Raw genomic sequence first — 23,135 nt, forward strand, 5'->3', positions numbered from 1 at the left:
GAGTCTGTCATTTTATCTATGTCAGTTAAGTGACTGACAGTGCTGTACTCCCTGCTCAGAAAATATGGCTGTCTCAGGTTGCTGTAGTTACTTCTGACGGAGTAACGGCTAATGGCTGCTGCACATCAATTTGGAACGGTGTAATGATTTTTGAACTGCTTGTGAAGTTCGAACGATGGCCATATATCAGAAGTTAATGGACACCAACGGAATTTCCAGAGTAATCAGAATCGTGTATTCACCGAGGGTTATGGTATAATTAAATAAATGGCTACGTTTTTCCCCCCTTCTCTCCCTCTTTCTTTATGTGGAGACTTAACAGTACATGAAGCCCAGAGCAATGTCATCCCCCTCCCCTTCTGATTGTCTTTATCGGATCCGATTGGCTACACAGAAACATGTGACCACAACACAGAGACATCTAGTGAAGCATTGCGCTAATGTTGGCAGAACGGTAAGGAGGGAATATCCTCCCTTTATTCTGGGCTGTTTTGTGCAGATAGGGGACACGTCACTACAGGAGACCCACAAAACCTCTTTTCTGCCAAGACCAGCTTTCAACGTGTCTCTCTGCTGTGGTTTTAACAAGAAAAGTGGTCCAGGCGTTCCTACAGTGACATCCAAGCTAACAGCTAGCGCGCTAGCAGGCTTTGGACTTACTGGACAGGCTCATCGTAATGATCAGAAACCTATACCAAAGCAGACTGGGAGTATAGTGAAAACATCTTTTCTGTCATGGAAAGCGTGTTGCTCTCTGTGTATGTTTTAATAAAGACAGTTCAGACAAAAGAGCTGCTGCATCTAAGTCCCAAGCTAAGTACCCCACTAGCAGGCCTTGTACACAACCACTTGCAACAGCTAACTATTACATACTCATGCCATAGCAGGTCAGCAGAAGATTGACAACATCGTTTCCTGTAGCAGAAAGCCTTCTGTGTTGCTCTCTGCAATTTCTTTAATAAAGGAATGCTGTCCATCTCTGACAAAAGTGCCTCTACGGCTAATTTTAAGCTAAGAGCTCCAATAGCAGGCCCTGAATACAAGCACTCACAAAACAACTAACCCTTTCCCCTTTAACTATCACACACTCATGCTGAAGCAGGTCAGTAGAAGAGTGAAAACATCTTTCCAAACATGATAAGCCTATAGGGTTGTTTTTATTCTGTATGTCATACAGAAAAGTGGCCCAGTTCTTGTAAAAAGGATGCAATGCTAAAGCTATATCTGAGGCCTTTCCAGCAGTGGAGGAGGCCATTAGAGGGCTGTCAATATAACTAAACTCCAACAACTCTGTATGTACGGCTCCATTTGCCACAGTGAAGGCAGCCATTACTGACGGCTTTCAGTACAAGCAAATGAACTCTGTATGGCATGGCTCTGAAAGTAGCATCACTCAGACAAACACAGACATGACCATCTCATGTCATAGCAGGTCGGCTGAACGTGCTGAACAAATAGGGCTGGGTAATGTCACTCATTTCCTGAATTGATTTGATTTCAATTCACAAGTTCCCAATTCGATTCGATTTCCGATTCGATTCGATTCAATTCAGTTCAATTCAATATCGATTCATTAAGGGATATTTCATCTACAGTACCTGTTTTGTTTGAATATGCAAGGGAGTCTTAGATAACTAATGGCAGAAATTATACTTTCAGTTGAATTATTAATAAGAAGTCTTCTAACTAGGCCCAATATTTAAAATTTTAAAGCTCACACTGAAAACTGACCCCAAACTTGTTTCCTGAAAATACTTTTTATTGACAACACATTTGATCAATCAACATAATAAAGTGCAACACAGACAGTCAGTAATAAAAGATCGATCTTTGAAAAAAAATGAATTGATATCGGAAATTCAAACAAAAAAATCGATCTGAATCGGAAAATCGATTTTTTGACCCCACCCCATGAACCAACGTTACTTTATTCCCATCCCGTATGAAGAATGCAAAAAGTGGAAATACTCTAGCCTTTTTTTTAAACACCCTGCCCCTCTTTTACCTGTGCTCCTGTGAATTTTCGACTTTTAAATATCAGATCACTTTTTTAATAAACGTTTTTATGGCATTATTTTATCTCTCAAAACAACTTAGACTTCTTTATTTTAACTGAAACTTGGCAAAGTCCTGGAGACTGGAGCTTTATTATTGAGAGTCCACAAGCAGCACATACCGAAGCCGATGCTTTTCCTCACGGTGGCCGGGGTGGGGACATGGTTGGAGTTTCAGGGGTGGTCAAAACACGAATATTGACGGAGGTAGCGGGAAAAAAAAACACAGCGGAGGTAGGCAGACGTGGTAGAAGCAGTGGCTGTGGAGGCTCCCTGGTGATGTCAGAACATGCAGATGAGTGAATTTACTCTCACCACAAACTTTGGGTCATACTGAAGATTTTTTCTCATTTACAGTATGCCTTTATCTCTAACCACTTTCAAGCTACTGCCTTTTGAAATCTTGATATCCCAATTGAATATTCTCTTGAAAAAACTGTTTAAACAGTAAAAACCTTGTAAAAACATCAACCCTGTGGTGCACAGTCAAGCTCTATACAACTTTTTTTCAGGACGACCTGGGCTTTAAGAATATATCTACCAAAGTAATGTCACTTGAATTTTGAAAAAGTTACAGGACTCTAAAGACAAATAAAAAAAAAAACAATTTGGAATTTGAAACTCAAAGATTTTCATTGATAACACACAGTAAACAATAGTGACAAAGCATTTTCTTTGCACCGACTTGTTCTCCCATCTCTTGGGGACAAAACAGTGAAAAAATAAACATTCTGTGACAAACAGTTTTCAAAACATATACACAAAAAAAGTCCACGCGCTTTTTTTGCAGTTAGATTCATTTGTGCCGTTCCTTTAAGCAGTAGAGAAGCAACTAGTTGACTACAGCTCCCACAATGCATTATATCTCAAACATCTCAAACATTGCCTTCAACAAATACGGTGGAATCCACTGAATAAAGCCAAGATAAAATATCAAAAATGGATTAAAAATGGACAAAAAGACACTTATAACCGGATCTAACACCGTCGATTTAATCTTTAAAGACCCCCGATAAGTCACCAAAGTTCCGGGCTCGCTAGAACGGCATCCGTAAGGACTACGGAGTCATTGATGGTAGCAAACAAATGGCAAAATGGTCAGCTTTCAGACTAGAAAAAAGAGTGTCTAAGATGCAAGGTTCAAAAGTTATTACCATTTTTTTAAACTGTGTCACTTCTTGTTGTATACATCAACCCTGTCTTCAGAGACCCTAGGAAGTTAGCCAAGTTCTGGGCTCAATAGAACATTTCAGTAAGAGCTAGGAATACATGAAGCATATGTATAGAAAGGCACAACACAGAGCTTTCACAGGAATTAACAAGCTAGTGACTAATGGTTCAAAAGTTACCAAGCAATTTACAAAGGGGTGTGCCCGCAGCACGGATCCGTGCCGCTGGAGCTCTAAGGGTTAAAGACAAAAAGTCAAATAAGGCAACCCAGCCCGGTTACAGGGTGTCTTAGTAATAGGTTTGCTTCCTTTAGTTGTCAGTGCAAGCTGTTTCTAGATCTGGGGGGACTGATATACCAGCTGCACAGCCAACTCTATGGAAGCATTTGGTATTTTTTGCCTCCCTCATCAAACTCATTAAATACACAATCCAACAACTCCAAAACGCTCTCGTGGACAAGTTGTGACCTGCACATTCACCACGCTATGAAATAATCCTGGAATATTACGAGCTGGAGATGTTTCAAAGTTAAAGGCAAAGCCAGAACTACACTCCAGAAATGGCTGCTGCACTGTGTCACTCCGCCCAGTGGTTTGCTCAAGAAATAGTTCCAAGTATTTGCGTCATGTGTCAAAATTTTACATAATTATACGCTATAATTTATTATTTATACATTTTGGAAAAAAATGTCTGTAATATCATGAGCGCTGCATTCATTTCTGGAGAGGGGTGTGGTCAGAGGTGGAGTCAAACAGCTAATTACCATTTAAAGCCGAAGACATAGAAACGGCTCGTTCTGAGAAGGTCTGAAACAGAGGGGAATTTAGACATGCAAAAATCCAATACTGGAGTGTTTTTTCAGCAATAAACTTCACAGGCATGTTTTGGGGACCTCTGAGAACAATATAAACTTGTCCTTGTCCCCTTTAAATAGAGCGTCTTAGAGACTGGGTGGGCATCAGGGACACTGCACTTTGCTGGTTTTATTCTTATCCTTGAGAGTGAACCTTTGTGGTCACCATAGGTGTCCACTCGTCCTCTAATTCTATTCTTACCTGTGGTGAACCTCACGGTTTGTTTTTCGGTCCGGTTTTATTTTCTATTTATTTGCTGCCCCTTGGTCAAATAATCCAGAATCATGAAGTCTTCTTTCACTGACACGCAGACGACACACAGATATACTGTACCTGCCCCTGAGAACTGAAGACCCTAGAAGCCTAGCTGCTGTAAAAGACTGCCTGTTTGATATTAACTGTTCGATGGCCCAGAACTTTCTATGACTAAACAACTGCAAATCTGAAATATTTCTCTTCAACTTACAAAATTCCTCTACATAACCAATAACAGCCTTGATTCATTTTCATCAAATATCAAATCAGCGCCAGAAATCCTGGAGTTCAATTTGATTCTAACCTCACCTTTGAAGCACACATCAATAAAATCACACAGTCATGCTTACGCACTACGCAATATCTCCAAATTAAAGCCCATTCTCTCCCACTCAGACATGGAAAAAATCATCCACGCCCTCATTTTCTCCCGCCTAGATTTCTGCAACTCACTTCTCTCCTGCCTACAACTTATTCAGAATGCAGCAGCTAGGCTTCTAAGTGGTTTTAACAGACAACATCACATCACACATTACCCCTCATTACTTTTAAAGCACAAAAGGGCCTGGCTCCAGTAAATCACACCAGCATGATACTTCATTTATGAATTCTTCAAACAAAGAATTGAAGTCTATTGTTGAACAATTCATGATTGATCTGAAAAAGACAACACGACAGAGAAAAAGATCATCAGCTCTCTGAGTGGATAGAGGGAAATAGACTGTGTTGATTTCGTTCTTATTCTGAGGTTTGAAATGTGTCACTAAAATTGTTCAGCCGAGTTTAATATCAGTCCAATGTTTATGGTTTAGTTTCACCTCATATTCATCTGAGAAATTAAACATGCTGTCTTACCACAGAGTGTCCAGTCGACAGTTTGGACTCTTCAGTCCAGCAGAAAGAAGCTCCACTCCTGAATCCTGCAGGTCGTTGTCACTCAGGTACAGCTTTCTCAGATGTGAGGGGTTGGTCTTTAAAGCTGAGGCCACGACTTCACAGTGGGTCTCTGATAGTCCACAGTCCTGAAGCCTGTAATGACATTAATATAACATAATATGATTTCGTTTAAAGTGCTAATATTTTCACAATATATTTGATGACAAAACTATTTACAGAATGTGTTTTGCCTTTTGACATCAGTGGTTCAGTTAATAAATAGCTCCTTCCTGACCACAGAGGATCAGCGCAGAAGCGTTTTTGTGAGTGTGCCAGTGTTAATTTTGCTGACTAATTATTTTCGTTATAGTTTTTGTTAATAGCCTTTTATCTCCTGACGAAAATGAGACAGTAACTAATAAAAACAAGTGCACATGGACAAAAATTAAAACTAAATTAACTAATGTTTTAGTCAACAAATAAAAACGTGATGAAAATGTTTGACAGAGACTTTATCCAATCAGACCTAAATTCCATCATGTAGAAAGTAGGGGCAAGTTAGGCATATATCCAATCACAGCTACTTTGGCAGTGCGGAAAGGTGATATGAGATACGAGGGAGATCCAATCACAACTGCTTTTGCTGCGTGGTGGCGGGGTAAGTTGGGAGAGATCCAATCAGTCGACTAAACTTACTGTAAATTTGGTCAACTAAAATGTTTGGAAGTTTCATCAACTAAAACTAGTACAAAACTAAAACAATTCAGATGACTAAATTATGACTAAAACTAAAAGACATTTTTGGCAAAAGACTATAACTAAAACTAAATTAAAAAGTACTGTCAAAATTAACACTGGAGAGTGCGTGCTCCATCTGTTTGTCTCTGTGTAGCTCTCATGAGCCGGAGATGTGTGCTATGTTAAAATTTTATTTGGTTAATATTCCCTTAATATCAAATTCATTGGGGACAAACAAATGATAAAATCTCAGCAGATGTGTTTTAAACGAAACGTTAAAACATTTGACTCATTTGCATTTGCAGAGAATATAATAAATTTGATGTTTATTGATAATTAACGAATATAAAAGACAATGGGAACACTAAAACTCTAAATACTTTATTCATGGAGGCAGCGAGAAACAGAGACAGATGGATATGAGGCTCACTACAACGATGGGAGACTTGAGACTTGACTCGGACTTGCAAAACATGACTTGCCAACCAGTGGAGCTGCCTCCTACAGAAGTTCTCTGACGACACGGCCATCATGGGGTGTGTGTCTGAGGGGAACGAGCTGGAGTCCAGGCAGGTCATCATGGACGTTTTCTTTTGTTGTAATTTCATTTTTATTTGAAAAGCAATATTATGAAATATTTTTAACACCATCAGGTGAATTTTGCTCCACACCTCATAAACATGAGTGTACATGGATGTATGCATGTGTGTGTACTGATGTGTATGTATCTATGTAGAGATATGTACCAGCATGTAAAAGAACACTTGTATAGACCAATCCGGAGAAACACCGGAAGTTGAGTAGCCACCATTACTGTGGTGGACTCTCGCCATGCATTCTAATGAAAGTTGACTTGTAAAGTGAACGTTTCTGATTTTGCCATGACATTAAATTCAACTTGATTTTACTCGGCAAGTAAGAGGATGTGGTACACAACATATGGATTTCACAACTGATTTAAAAATCATCACAAACTTTAGATATGTACGTAACGTGCACCAATTTGATAAACTATGTTTTTCCTAGTACATATTTACATACAGTTTTATATTATTATGCTAACTAATTTGAATATAATGTCGTTAAGTCTTGTTCATGTACGCTGGGTTTATGTTAGACGACACTATTTTTTCGGACATTATGACACGTAACTGATGAGCAAATAAAGATATGATCAATCCGTCCAGCTGGAAAATAAGCCAGTTGCAAAATAAATGGCAAATAATTACACATTTCATATTTTATTTCCTAAAGAAGCACAAGTTAAGGGTTGAATTATTCTAATATAAACTAGAAGTCATTTTTCTATGACCTACATTTTGTGTGAGAGGTAGGCAACTCTGTCCTGCAGTGCTCAGCTGCACATGGCTAATTAAATATTCATGAGATAAACAGGAAGTAGTGGGGAGTTGACAGACAAAACTCTATGCAGGATAATCAGCAGTATGGAAGGATTTTGAATCAGCCAAGGATGCAGTGAATAATGAAGCAGAAATAAGGAGGATTGAAGACAGCTTAGCGACACAAACATGGAGAAGTAGCAGCTGAGAGACTGGGTTAGTCCCGGGATAAAGCTGTGCTGAACTTCGAAGAGTAGGCAAATACCTGTGGCCAATTCTCAAAAATGTTGGTTTGTATTTAAAATGGATTCGAGTTAACAGGAAGGAACAGATATTTTTGGCTGTGGAGGACAGCACTGACTTGTTTACATGAAGCTGGTTAGCATGATCAGAGCTAACAGGCTAACCACTCCAGGCTAACACCAGTGAACTCCAGCTGCTGAAGGGATAAACAAGGCAAAGACAGCACTAAACTATATCAACAGGGGACATTTTTTACTTCAACTATTCCAAGAACAAGGATAGCTGGATTTTAAAGTTGTAAGCTGACAGTGGTTGCAGCTGAATTCATCAGCTTATGAGAACCAATATTGTCAATTAGGTAGGCAACAAAGTTCATTTAAAATGTAGAGGTTTAGCACAGTGTCTGACATTATGCTGCTGCTGGTTAGCAATTTGGTACAATGATTTGTTGGTGTTTTCTATGGAGGATATGTGGCTGTTGTAAGCTGCTAATTGTGGCTAATGAGCTAAGGACTGAGAGCTAACGTTAAGCTATGTCTTGTTTAATGTGTCAAACATAACAAATGGCGTATGTGAGGAACAGCTGGTCACACTTTATGTTCTCTATTTTACTTACATGCAATTAAATGAAATAATGACTTTTCTCAGTCATTTTCAAGTTCCAATCATGTGTAATCTGCGTTAGACAGGCTGTGATAACAGGACGGAAAGCTCGGATTAAGGTTTGGTTCGGTTTTTACTCGTTTGTACTCAGGTCGGGTTTTGTACAGACATATGTAGCTCTTGTCTTGACACGATACTGAATCAAGGAGTTAGTGTTTGTGTCTGTTACTGCTTTTAATGCTGGTCAAGGCCTTTAGTTGAATATGAGTGGAATTATGGAGGTCGCTCAGCTATGAGAGTCTGGCATGAGTTCTGGGTCTAAATTCACCTTTTTACTGTATTTTCTTAAATGGATAATAGACATGGGCAAAATATATTTAATTTGTAAAATATAATTGAACTCATGGCCCTCTGATTACAGTTCCCGTGTGCCTCTGTAACGTTTTATCCTGTAAAGATTTATTCAAGACTGCTATGCTATTACTACTCAAGCTATAAACCCTCACCTGCTGAGTGAAAACTTCATATTTAAGCACGTCTGTGCCCCAACAGTCGTTCTTCTGCATGTCTGTTCTCTCTGAATCCCCCAACCATCCGTGCAAGTCCAAGACTAGAAATGCCAACCTCTCATGTCATAGGACAGCCTGTGTCCAGGTTAGGATTAAATGTTCAGTTATAAAGAATGTCTGTTTGGACATTATGAGAGGAATTTTTACCGTTTAATGAGACCTGGAGTTAAATATGCTACAGGGTTTATAAACAATGTCCCGCTTCAACGTAAGTGATCAAGACCGTAATTTCACTTCTTGTTTACATAAAACTGAATTATTAGATTTATTATAATGAGGAATTAAATCAGGCTGGAGATTGAACCGAGTCACTTGCCAGAAGCGAGATACGATGTCTGTGTCTGTGGCTGATGGACAGTTACGCAGGGAAAGTATTTGCTATCCTGAGAGCTGCTTCAATCCCCTACAGGGATAGAAGTTTGGTCAGTTTGTGGTCATGTTCTTCATTTTAATAAATAAATAAATGAATAAATTAACAAAATAAATCCTTCCCCTTCAGTCCCACAAATCATGCAGTCTGTATCAGCCTCTCTTTTGGACAGTATGTTTGCCAAGCGGAGGTGAAGAAGCAGGTGAGCTGCTGTGCACTCTGCCGTGCGTCTTTTTTTGCGATGTTCCTCCCTGCTCACACATGGACTGGCCCCCACAGAGTCCAGACCTGAACCCCACTGGGAATCTTTGGGATGTGTTGGAGAAGACTTTGTGCAGTGCTCCGACTCTTCCATCATCCATACAAGAAAAATTAATGCAACCCTGGATGAAATAAATGTTGTGACATTACAGAAGCTTATTGAAACGATGCCGTAATCAAAGCTAAAGGTGGTCCAGTGAAATATTAGAGTGTGGGACTTTTTATTTGGATGTGTTTTAATACTAGTTTATGGTCAACCACTACATGAGACTGATATTTCCTCCAGGACTAACAGGCCATGGTGCAAAATATCTATTCATAAAGGATATCCTGGCTCATGATTCTACATAGCGAGGGACGCAGACACAGACATGACTGAGTGTGGATGAACACATGGACAGAGAACTCTGAATCTTTACTGTACAGCCATCATGTTGCTGCTACTGTTTTTCTGCTGTTTTCTGGGACAGCCTTTAATAACCAGAAGTCCTCTCTGTGTGGCTGAATTCATTTCTTCTTCTTCTCTTTAAATCTGGAGCTAACACTGAAGGCTTCTCTCTGAGCTGCTCACACTGAGGGGGCAGGGCTGACACACACAGGTTATGTACAGACAGCACTGCTGGAAATGCTGCTAACTGTTACATGGACCAGAATTATGGATAAAAACAACCATTCAGACCGTCTAAGGTTGGCAAGAAGACCAAGACTGGATAAAGACACGTCTTAGACAGTAGCCTCTCTAAAATTTAAGACCTCTTCCTGGTAAAAATGAGACTTTAAGACTTTGAAGAACTTCACTTTGAAATGTCCAGTGACCCCTTATTGTTCATGTATGAGAGAGCTGTGAAGTTTGATGTCAAAGATGAAACTTTTCAGCTGTTGTTTGAGTCGTTTTCTGATGTTCTCCTTGTTCCTCTGCTCTCTATTGACTGTAAATCACTGTGATCTTCATCAACAATCCTCCTTATCAACACAAAAAAAAAGCTGTTGTGATCACTTCATACTGACCGACACAGTTCAAACCAGATTTCTATGATTCTGCTGACATGTGAAGCTAAAGAATATTGATCTTAGATCAGACTCAGAGAGGTGGAGGGCTGGGAGAAGCTCTGTGCGCATTAAGAGAGGAGCAGAGAGCGTTTATGTGGATAGTATCTGAAACAGAACAAGTTCAGCTCAGTAAAGTCATCTGTGAGCAAAACAGGAAAATTAGACTTGGGCGATATGGCCTAAAAATCTAATCCGCTGCAAACATGAACCTCAGGATTTGTGTTGCGACTGTTGTGTGCACATCTCTGTGGTGAAAGAGGGGGAGGGTGTAAACTACTGGTGCCCCAGGGGGTCAGAGAAAGAGGATTGTGGAGGAATTTCAGAAAATCTTGATTTTTATTTTTTTAATTCGTCCCAAACAAAAAAAATTGAATTAATATATATATATATATATATATATATATATATATATATATATATATATGCCCTAAGAAGAATTCATAGGAGAGACAATCTCTAATAAAGGTGTACATACAGTACTGTGCAGAATTTTTTTGCATGTAGAGCGCTTTTTTACAGGTCCTGATGTTCCACAACCCCGGGCTGAAGACAGGAGGGAGGGCGTCCAGAGTCAGTGTCGCGTCGCTCAGCAGCCAAGGTCGAGCTCTTAACAGCATTTCTTTTGTCCAGGCCTTTGCACCCCTGATAATACACCCAGCAACCACCAACAGTTTTTAGGTGCTTAGAACATACACATGACGACCAGGAGGTTGTGGAGAGCCTCCTACCCGCCCTAACAGTACCCTAGGCTATGTTTAAGCCCCACATCTACCCCTAACTCCGCCAAAAAGATGTGGTTTTGTTTTGTTTTCACTCCTTACTTCAGCCTCAAATTTCAGCCCAAACATGCCTAAAAGTTCTGCACAGTACTGTATGTCATGTTTGTTTATAGTGTCTGATGCAGCCTCCATTTTTGTTTACCATAAAAGGACAAAAAAGCCACAAAGACCACCATCAGAAAATAAAATCATGCTGACTCAGACCGGATTATAATCATTAGAGGAGCTCTGTGCTGGAAATTTGCTCTAGATCTTTGACTTTATAAATAACAGATGTGGTGGATACACAGTCTCCTCTGAACTCATTCTAAAACCTCAGAGATCCACAGCTAACACTGATCATAAGTGGATCACGTCCTAGAATAGAATCAACTCTTATTCCACATCTCCTGATTGTTCAGAAACAGCAGAGAGTAGCTTAGAGAAAGTTCATCAGGGACATTATGTTTGTGTTTTTCATCACTAATATAAAGAAGAGCACTGGAACGTCTGAGCTCACACCATGATTTCATAAAGACACACAGCTGCCATGAGATGACAACAGGAGAAAACAGAAAGGGAGGATGACAGATCAGCAGATTATATGTGCTAAAGAGAGCAGACATTACTAGTCAAACACACAAACTAAACTTCTACAATAATATTAGTTAGTCAACTATTAACTATTCTGAGGTGATGACAAAGTGCTGGGTATAGGGGGCGCCAAATTCAAATCTAGGACCACAAAATGGCTAGAACTGGCCCTGCTCTTATTTAATCACATCTGGACTTACCAAGCTGTCCTGCAGCTCCTCACAGCTGGAATCAGTCTCAGTCGTCCCTGGTCTGATGTGTTGTACCGGCTCAGACTGAACTCATCCAGAACCTCTGACATCTGCAGCATGTAGGCCAGAGCAGAGCAGTGGATGTCAGACAGTTTCCACCATGGAATGTTCTCTGACTTCAGGAAGTCTTGGATGTCCTGATGTACTGAGAGGTCGTTCATCTCCATCAGACAGTGGAAGATGTTGATGCTTCTGTCAGGAGAGATATCATCACTGTTCATCTCCTTCAGGTTCTTGATGACTCTCTGGATCATTTCTGGACTGATGTCTGTCTGACCCAGCAGACCTCCTAAGAGTCTCTGGTTGGACTCCAGAGAGAGGCCGTGAAGGAAGCGAATAAACAGGTCCCAGTGTCCATTTGGACTTTTCAGGGATTTCTTCATAGCACACTTCAGAAAGACATCCAGGGATAGATCAAAGCTATCAGGAGTTTGAAAAAACTCAGGATTCTTCTTCAAGAAAGGATTTTGGGATGAGTCCTTGTGTCTGATGTCTTCTAAGAAAGCCTCCACTACATCTATGTTCCTGTTGGTGAAACAGTGGAACATGTAGACTGCAGCCAGACACTCCTGAACGCTCAGATGAACAAAGCAGTAAACTGTTTTCTGGAGGATCACACTCTCTCTTTTAAAGATCTCAGTACAAACTCCTGAGTACACCGAGGCCTCTGTGACATCCAGACCACAGCGCTCCAGGTCTTCTTGGTAGAACATGATGTTTCCATTCTCCAGATGTTCAAACGCCAGCCTCCCCAGCTTCAGAAGAACTTCCCTGTCAGATCTGGTGAGTTCCTCAGGACTCATCTGAGGTCCCTCATCATACTTGTTCTTCTTCCTCTTGGTCTGAACCAACAGGAAGTGTGAGTACATGTCTGTCAGGGTCTTGGGCAGCTCTCCTCTCTGCTCCGTGCTCATCATGTGCTCCAGAACTGTAGCAGTGATCCAGCAGAAGACTGGGATCAGACACATGATGTGGAGGCTCCTGGATGTCTTGATGTGGGAGATGATTGTGCTGGACAGATCTTCATCACTGAACCTCCTCCTGAAGTACTCCTCTTTCTGGGCGTCAGTGAAGCCTCGGACCTCTGTTACCCTGTCCACACATGAAGGAGGGATCTGATTGGCTGCTGCAGGTCGAGACGTTATCCAGATGAGAGCTGAGGGAAGCAGATTCCCCTTGATGAGGTTTGGCAGCAGCACGTTTAACGAGGACTTCTCTGACACATCAGACACAGCCTCACTGAAGTTGAAATCCAACGACAGTCTGCTCTCATCCAGGCCGTCAAAGATGAACAAAAGTTTACAGACAGCCAGCGTCTCTGCTCTGACCTTTTGTAATGTTGGATGGAAAACACGGAGCAGCTCCAGAAGACTGTAGCGCTCATCTCTGATCAAATTCAGCTCCCTGAATGAAAGCAGAACCAGCAGACTGATGTCCTGGTTTTCTGAGCCCTCTGCCCAGTCCAGAGTGAACTTCTGCACAGAGAAGGTTTTTCCAACACCAGCCACACCGTAGGTCAGAACCACTCTGATGGGTTTCTGTTGGCCAGGTAAGGCTTTAAAAATGTCCTGACACTTGATTGGAGTCTCATGGAGGCTCTCCATCTTGGAAGCTGTCTCAAGCTGTCTCACCTCATGTTGGCTGTTCACCTCTTCACTCTGTCCCTCTGTGATGTAGAGCTCAGTGTAGATCCTGTTCAGAAGAGTTCTACTTCCTGCTTCATCACTTCCTTCAGTCACATGTTCACATCTCTCCCTCAGACTGATCCTGTGTTCATCTAGAACCTCCTGTAGACCTCTATCTGCTGAAAAACCACAACAATATCAGACTTGAGTGACACCAGGAATCTGGTTTTAGAACATGATCAAACTGACCATTTTCATTGTTAAATATTACACAAACTGCACAACTCAACAATAGCCCTGTAATAAAACTGAGCTGCTACAGGAGAATAAACTGAAAACAAGAACAGGCTTCAGCTAAAATGTTCAAATGTCCTATGTTCATGAGAATACAGTAGCTAGAAAAAGTATGTGAACACTTTGAGATTTCTTGGATTTCTGCATAAATTGGTCATCAAATGTGCTCCGATCTTCATCTAATTCACAACACATAGACAAACACAGTCTGCTTAAACTAATACCGCACAATAAATGATATGTTTTCATGTTTTTATTGAACAAAAAATGTAAACATTGACAGTGCAGGGTGGAAAAGTATGTGAACCACTAGGCTAATGACTTCTTCAAGAGCTAATTGGAGCCAGGAGTCAGCCAACCTGGAGTCCAATCAATGTGATGAGATTGGATGTGTTGGTTAAAGCCGTCCTGCCCTATAAAAAACACACATCAGTGTTGAATTTGCTGTTCTTAAGAAGCATTGCCTGATGTGAACCATGCCTGGCACAAAAGAGCTCTCAGAAGACCTACGATCAAGAATTGTTGACTTGCATGAAGCTGGAAAGGGTTACAAAAGTATCTCTAAAAACGCTTGATGTTCATGTGTCCACAGTAAGACAGACTGTCTACAAATGGAGAAGGTTCAGCACTGTTGTTACTCTCCCTAGGCGTGGTCGTCCTGTAAAGATGGCTGCAAGAGCACAGCGCAGAATGCTCAATGAGGTGAAGAAGAATCCTAGAGTGTCAGCTAAAGACTTACAGAAATCTCTGGCACATGCTAATATTTGTGTTGACAAATCTACAATAAGTAAAACATTAAACAAGAATGGAGTTCATGGGAGGACACCACGGAGGAAGCCACTGCTGTCCAAAAAAAACACTGCTGCACGTTTGAAGTTAACAAAAGAGCACCTGGATGTTCCACAGCACTACTGGCAAAATATTCTGTCCACAGATGAAACCAAAATTGAGTTGTTTGGAAGGAACACACAACGCTATGTGTGGAGAAAAAAAGGCACAGCACACCAACATGAAAACCTCATCCCAACTGTGAAATATGGTGGAGGGGCCATCATGGTTTGGGGCTGCTTTGCTGCCTCAGGGCCTGGACGGATTGCTGTCATTGACGGAAAAATGAATTCCCAATTTTATCGAGACATTTTACAGGAAAACTTAAGACCGTCTGTCCGCCAACTGAAGTTCAACAGAGGATGGGTGATGCAACAGGACAATGACTCAAAGCATAGAAGTAAATCAACAACAGAATGGCTCTAACAGAAGAAAATACGCCTTCTGGAGTGGCCCAGTCAGAGTCCTGACCTCAACTTGATTGAGATGCTGTGGCATGACCTCAAAAGAGCGATGCACACCAGACATCCCAAGAATATTGCTGAACTGAAACAGTTTTGTAAAGAGGAATGGTCCAAAATTCCTGCTGACTGTTGTGCAGGTCTGATCTGCAACTACAGGAAACACTTGGTTGTGGTTATTGCTGCCAAAGGAGGGTCAACCAGTCATTAGCCCAAGGGTTCACATACTTTTACCAACCTGCACTGTCAATGTTTACATGTTTTGTTCAATAAAAACATGAAAACATATCATTTTTTGTGCGGTATTAGTTTAAGCAGACTGTGTTTGTCTGTTGTTGTGAATTAGATGAAGATCAGAACACATTTGATGACCAATTTATGCAGAAATCCAAGAAATCTCAAAGGGTTCACATACTTTTTCTAGCGACTGTATATCATGCATAACATACCATCTAATGAAGTACATTCAAAAGTCTTGTTCTCAGATGCAATCAGAACGTTTCCATGCATGGTTCAGTAGATCTAGAGCTTAGAGCCTGATTAGGCTAGTTAACTGAACTGCTGTCCTTTACTCAGTATAAAGCACTGGAGCAGAACAGATTCCAGTGAAGCATGTTGTTGTCTGCTACAGTAGGTGGTCATGTCTCCATTTCAGCCACTGACTCTAGAACTGTCTCCCTGGTGACCTTCTGACAGGTCAGTTTGTATGTGGCAGTGATAGCTGCTTGTGGTGGTGATGTTGTCTGTCTTAGCTCTTTGTCCTGGTCCTATAACGTCGTCCTGGTCTATCAGACACAGCCAGGTTTTTAGATGTCAAATAGGTATCAAAGTATGGCTTATACACTGGATTTTATCCTTCATTTTTTCAGGACTTTTATTCAAAGTCAGACCCTAAACCCACTTTTTCTACCTGCATGTAAACTAATGACACCAGTCTTACCTATTACACTTCTGGACTGACTGGATCTCTGCAGTCGTAGTGTTCCAGATCGTTCTTCCACACAAACAGGCCTCTGGCTCATTCTAGGGATTTAAAGGATACACAGATTAGAACATACAGTATAATGTTCAAAAGCTATGTAGAGCTAAATGTCTCAGATACTGAGTTCTTGCCCAAACAACAATCTGCTCCAAAATCTGACAGCAACTTCATCCTGAATACACAGAGACTGAAAAATCAAACTGGTGATTTTATTAACCCTGATGGAGGCAGATTTGTTTTTTCTGTTCAGGTTTTAATTCTTGGTTCTCAAACAGATCAGAAGCTCTGATGAAAGTTGCTTTGAGTTTTTTCAAGTACCAGGGACTGATTTATTTTTTTTTTCTTTTCCTGCTTTTTCTTTTTGATGAACTTTAAAATATTAGATTCTCATAAATCCAGGCAGGTGCATAAAAATATGTTTTAGCAGTAGTAAAGCACAATAAGTATTTTTTGAACCAATACTGATAACCCAAATTTTTTTACTCCTGATGGCTGATAACCAATAAGAACAGATAATTTGTTTTCAGTTGTTGATTTTTAAAAAGAAGTTTATTTTATGTACAGTGTTTAACACACATTTAACACACCATCCAAAGTAAGGTTTATGCCACAGCTGCCCTAAATTAACAGCATTGGTAATTATCAAAATCATTTTTTTATGTTTTTGCAATGGTTAATACACCAATATGTAGAAGCTCCTTAACCCAAATGATATTTTTAATGCTAAAATATAATTATTATTGTTATCCATGAACTTTCAAATTTACTGATTTACAAAAAACCCAGAAAAATAGTAAAGCACATTATTATTTCTTGATTAATATGTCAAATTATAGTTATTTACTTGAATTCCTGAACAACAAAAAAAATAGTTTTAGTGGTTGAATGTTATGCTTGACTAATTTCTGACTTCTCAGAGAAGCCCAGTGAGCCGGCTCAAATTTGGGTATAAAAATGTGAATTCAGTTTGAAATTCCTCATTCCTGTTAAAAATGGTAAAATGTGGAGCGCTCACTGAAAATGGAGAGTCCGCATTAAAGCACTTCATGATGCTGGATGATCTCTGAAACAAATAGGGAAAGACATAAAGTGTTCTCACAGTGTGGTCAAGTATGCCCAACAACATCTTCTCAACTTCCAGCTCTTTGAAACATTCCAATCTGGTTTTCGCCCCCACCACAGCGCTGAAACAGCCCTCCTGAAAGTCACCAATGATCTCCTCCTTGCCGCCGACTCTGGTTCCCTTTCCATCCTCCTCCTCCTTGACCTCAGCGCAGCATTTGACACCATCGATCACATCATCCTCCTCCACCGTTTACAATCCACCGGCATCTCTGGCACAGCACTCTCCTGGTTCTCCTCCTACCCCGCCGACCACCACCACTATGTCTCCATAAACAACGTCCAATCTCACACCTTCCCTGTCACCACCGGTGTTCCCCAAGGTTCGGTGCTCGGGCCCCTCCTCTTCATCGTCTACGTTACCCCTCGGCCACATCATCTGTCACCATGGACTTCATTTCCACTGCTACACCAACAATACCAGGTTTACATCTCCTCCAAATCCATGTCCCCAGTTATTGTCTCCACCATCACACACTGCCTGTCTGATATCAAAACCTGGATGGATCATAACTTCCTCAAACTCAACAGCAATAAAACAGAACTTCTCATCACCGGTCCCAAAGCTCTCCTCCCCTCAGCTCAGAACATCTCCCTCCTCATTGGTGGTCACACTGTTACCCCCTCCCCCTCTGTTCGCAACCTCGGCTTCATCATGGACTCCACCCTCTCATTCAAAACCCACATAACTCACATCGCCAAAACATCCTTTTTCCAACTCCGCAACATCGCCCTTCTCCGCCCCTCCCTCTCACAATCCGCTGCTGAAATCCTCATTCACGCATTCATCACCTCCATACTCAATTACTGCAATAGCCTCCTGTATGGTCTCCCCTCCACCCATCTCCAAAAACTGCAAAATATCCAGAATTCTGCCGCTCACCTCCTCACTTGCACTCGCTCCAAAGACCATATCATCCCCATTCTCAAACAACTCCACTGGCTCCCCATACCATACCACATCCAATACAAGGTCCTCCTCATCACCTACAAGTCCCTCCATAACCTGGCCCCTCCTTATCTCACCGATCTCCTTCAGCAGCACTGCCCCACCCACCGCCTCAGATCAGCCAACACCAACCTCCTCACTCCCACCACCAGGACAAAGCACCGGACCTTGGGGGACCGAGCCTTCGCTGCAGCTGCCCCCACCCTATGGAACTCACTCCCACAAAACATCAGGAACTCAGACTCAATACAAAACTTCAAATCACTACTCAAAATTCACCTGTTCAAACTTGCATTTTCTTGAGACCCTTTGTTCTTTTGTTTTGTTTTGTTTGTGAAGCGTCTTTGAGTGTCCAAAAAAGCACTATATAAGTGTGATGTATGATGAGGATGATAATAATTATTATTATTATTATTATTATTATTATTAGCATTATTATTATTAAGTATGCTTTGGAGTCAATTGCCCAGACTGGTACTTCCAAAATGCGCAAAGGAAGAGACAGGAAACCAAAGTTAACTGAAGCAGATGTCAGACACCTCAAGATTTGAAGTACTAGAGACAGAAAGAAGAGCACTGCTGATCTTCAGGCAGAGATGAATGCTTCTAGATCAGAGTCTGAGAAAGTCTCCAGAATGACCATAAGCAGACGACTGACGGACAAGGCTTAAAGGGAAGAATAGCTGCTAAGAAGCCATTATTGAGGCCTGCAAACATCCAGAAACGCCTCAGATTTGCCAGCGAGCACAAACACTGGACTGTTGATGACTGGAAGAAGGTACTCTGGACGGACAAGTCCAAGTTTGAACTCTTGGGTCAGCATGGTCGTGTTTATGTGCGCAGAAAAGCTGGAGAATGTTTTGATGCCAGATGCATGTCACCCACAGTGAAACACGGTGGAGATTCCAGTATGGTATGGGTTTCCATTTGTGGATACGACATGGGCAAATGAGTGAAAATGGACGCTATCATGAACAGGAACGTCTACCACAACATCTTAGTGCATCATGGAATCCCTTCTGGACTGAATCTGATTGGTCGTGGGTTCATATACCAACAAGACAATGACCCCAAGCATACTTCAAAGCTGTGCAGAGACTATTTGAGCAAGAAAAAGGAATCTGGAGTACTGGAACTGATGGATTGGCCAAGTCAAAGTCCAGATTTGAATCCTATTGAAGAAATTTGGGATTGTAACATCCCATTCTTAATCCATTGGGTTTAATATGACGTCGGTCCACCCTTTGCAGCTAGAACAGCTTCAACTCTTCTGGGAAGGCTTTCCACAAGGTTTAGGAGTGTGTTTATGGGAATTTTTGACCATTCTTCCAGAAGAGCATTTGTGAGGTCACACACTGATGTTGGACGAGAAGGCCTGGCTCTCAGTCTGCGCTCTAACTTATCCCACGGGTGTTCTATTGGGTTGAGGTCAGAACTCTGTGCAGGCCAGCCAAGTTCATCCACACCAACCTCTCTCATCCATGTCTTTATGGACCTTGCTTTGTGCACTGGTGCACAGTCATGTTGGAACAGGAAGGGACCATCCCCAAACTGTTCCCACAAAGTTGGGAGCATGGAATTGTCCAAAATCTCTTGGTATGCTGAAGCATTCAGAGTTCCTTTCACTGGAACTAAGGGGCCAAGCCCAGCTCCTGAAAAACAAGCCCACACCATAATCCCCCCTCCATAAAACTTTACACTTGGCACAATGCAGTCAGACAAGTACCGTTCTCCTGGCAACTGCCAAACCCAGACTCATCCAGTGATGGCGTGCTTTACACCACTGCATCTGACGCTTTGCATTGCACTTGGTGATGTATGGCTTGGATGCAGCTGCTCGGCCATGGAAACCCATTCCATGAAGCTCTCTACCACTGTTCTTGAGCTAATCTGAAGGCCACATGAAGTTTGGAAGTCTGTAGTGATTGACTCTGCAGAAAGTTGATGACCTCTACTATGCGGTTCAGCATCTGCATCAGCACCTTATATTACCACTGACAGTTGACTGTGGAATATTTAGGAGCGAGGAAATTTCACCACTGGACTTGTTGCACAGGTGGCATCCTATCACAGTACCACGCTGGAAATCACTGAGCTCCTGAGAGCGACCCATTCTTTCACAAATGTTTTTAGAAACAGTCTGCATGATTTGATTTTATACATCTGTGGCCATGGAAGTGATTGGAAGACCTGATTTCAATTATTTGGATGGGTGAGTGAATACTTTCGGCAATATATAGTGTATTTCATGCTCCAGGAAATGTTTCTGTGAAATGTATTTTGCACCTCTGAAATATTTAATCCTGTTGGCCTTCAGGGCCACAGTACAATAGCTAGCAACTGCTGAGCTCTCTGCAGCCTGATTCCAAGAACCCAGTGAGAGAGAAGCTGGATGGCCTGTGACCTATCAGCAGTCAAAAGGAGGGACAAAGGAACAGCAGCATCTGGAGCAGGCATGTGAGTCGACAGGAGAGGAGCAGACACGAGGAGTAGTGATCGACAGATGAACCGGCAGCCAACAAGAAGCCAACAATCCTCACCTGAGGGGGCGTCAGCAAAGTGCTGGCTGACAATGCTGTCCAGGAAGGAACAGAGAGTGTACTGAATTCCCACAAGGGGGCAGTATTGGCAAGGTGAGATAGGAGAATGAACAGGCATTAGCATGGACGACTCAGCAAGGACTGGGGTCCTTTCCTCCCGCTCATGTTTCTCTTAGCTACTATTCCACACCTGACTGCCAAGGAATAAACATGGTATGCGCCCATGAGGAGATGTAAGTTTGTTATTCAGTTCATTATACATATTTTGTTTAACAAGATTTTTGTTAGACATGTTATATGACGTTTTCAGCCATAGGCAGTGTATAGCCGTGTTTCCATCAGGGGGTCCGGTTTGATTCAGTTCGGTTTGGTATGGTTTGGTACGCTAAACCCCCAAATAGTTTGCGTTTCCACAGACACCCGTGCTCTCACGTGGGTGGGCGGGGCTGTAAAAGCATGCATGTAAAGTCACAGACAGCGTGAGTCAGCTGTTGCAGCAGCAGAATTATAGAAAGTTACAACAGAAATCAGTAGGGAATAAGGAGTAAACAGCTTTATTTCAGCTGAAAGTGCTTTTTAAAAAAAATAACTACATCTTCATTATGTTAACCTCCGTCAGTACAGCTCCTCAGCTGATGGAATACGTGTACAGAGATGGTTTGAGTCGTAATGCTATGTTAATATGTGAATATATCTAGTCTAGAACAGTTTATATGACTAAATATGAAAGTTTAGAGCTGTACTGTGAGAACTCGCCGTCTTAAAAATAAAGTTAAAGTTCAGCTGGTGTTAAAATCAAGTTAGATTAAGTCAGAAATCTGGGGTGCGCTGATCTCGTTTAAAAATAGTCCGCAGCCTGAAGTTTTACGAGCCCATTCGACAACCACAGAGCGATGTTTTCACAGGTTATCTAACGCAAGAAGTAGATTAATAACTAGTTACAGATGAGAATGAACTGTTCTAAGGCTTCGTATTCACGAAACGTCTGCATTAATTTAGTTTCTCATCCATCGCGGATGGATCAGGCTGATGTGAGCCTTCAGGTTCTGCTTTGTGTCCTTAAAATCATCAAGATAAACAACAGGAAACTTGATTTGTGGCCAGATACCAACATCCACAGACTAGGAAACAGTTTGGATATCCGTCAAGTCCAAATATTTCCCATTTAGGCAGATATTACTCCATTTTTCTCCCGTTTTCGCCCGCTTCTCACAGCGCAGACTCCCTTGTTTCAAGCCTGGAAGCGAGCAGCTGAGTCGTGCCCTGACGTGACGTCAGTGCAGCCCCTATTGTGTGTAGCTCCACCTTTTCGGTACGGTTAAGTAAGATTGGCACCACTGCAGAAGGGTGCCGAAAAGTGGGACGGTACGGGTCAGTTTTGGGGACCCTTTCTCTATGGAAACGCCAAAAAAAGCGGGCCATACCGCACCGAACTAAGCTGGACCGCTCGGTGGAAACGACCTATATGTGTTCACATTTAAAATATGTTTTATCCTGTTGTTAATAAGCTAAAGCTATTTATGTAGCCTGCTTATGTTGCTTCATTTAAATGCCACAGCATGTTTATTACATATCAGTTTCTGTTGTACTGACCGATAAATGTTTGTTATCATGATAATTGCAGATGCCATACTTAAACCATTCCTCTGCAAGTGAGCTGTTCCATCTCTTACTAAACTTCAGTAAAACTCATGTGGAATTCAGACCTCTGCTTCTGTGCTTATCTCTCTGACCGGAGACCACTGTAGATGCTAATACACAGCTTTTAAGGAGAAATCATTATTCTGGCACATCTAAACGTAACAGAGAGGTTTACAGTAACACACAGCCAGTAGGGGGAAAAGGACGTTGGGGATTTGGACTTTTATTTTATTACTGGACTTTTAATGATGACTTTTAGCTGCTTTTAAGACAGTGTTAGGATAGTTTGAACTAACAATATTCAGAGGATTATTTTAGAAACATGTCTGGATTTGACTGTCTCTGCTCCTGTTTTTAACTTTTTAGAATAAATTCATCTCCTGGTTGCTCCAAATATTGTTGTCTTTTCTTTTAACAGTTTGATTTAAAATAACTTCTAAATTAACTCGGCTCACATTCAGTTCAGTCTCCACATTACACTTAAACTTAGAAAATGTTGAAGAGCCTCCTATTAGTCTTTGTCTGGAGTCTCTAAATCATTAAAAACACCAGATTTCTGGTTTTATTACCAGGATACCACAGATAAAAATGTGGGGACTGGGACAGCTCTAGTTTTGAAGACACAAAGAGCTGAGCTCCTGACAGTTCAGAGGAAGTTCTCTTACTGTGAATCTGAGGGTCCTGGTCCACTACTGAAGTCTGGAGGG

General features: G+C 41.5%; 1 protein-coding gene across 1 annotated transcript in view; it reads right to left on the bottom strand.

The window, feature by feature from the left end:
• The window catches only part of LOC121521612 (NACHT, LRR and PYD domains-containing protein 12-like), a 36,655-nt gene extending 13,520 nt beyond the window's left edge, over positions 1-23,135 (bottom strand). The window contains exons 1-4 of the mRNA XM_041805727.1: positions 23,094-23,135; positions 16,135-16,217; positions 11,936-13,790; positions 5,189-5,362 (exon numbers count right to left, since the gene is read on the bottom strand). Of these exons, the coding sequence (XP_041661661.1) occupies positions 5,189-5,362; positions 11,936-13,790; positions 16,135-16,216 (2,111 nt within the window). The 5' untranslated portion in view covers position 16,217; positions 23,094-23,135. The remainder of the gene's footprint in view (positions 1-5,188; positions 5,363-11,935; positions 13,791-16,134; positions 16,218-23,093) is intronic.

This window comes from Cheilinus undulatus, linkage group 14, assembly GCF_018320785.1.
Source record: "Cheilinus undulatus linkage group 14, ASM1832078v1, whole genome shotgun sequence".
In the NCBI taxonomy this organism is placed as follows: domain Eukaryota; kingdom Metazoa; phylum Chordata; class Actinopteri; order Labriformes; family Labridae; genus Cheilinus; species Cheilinus undulatus.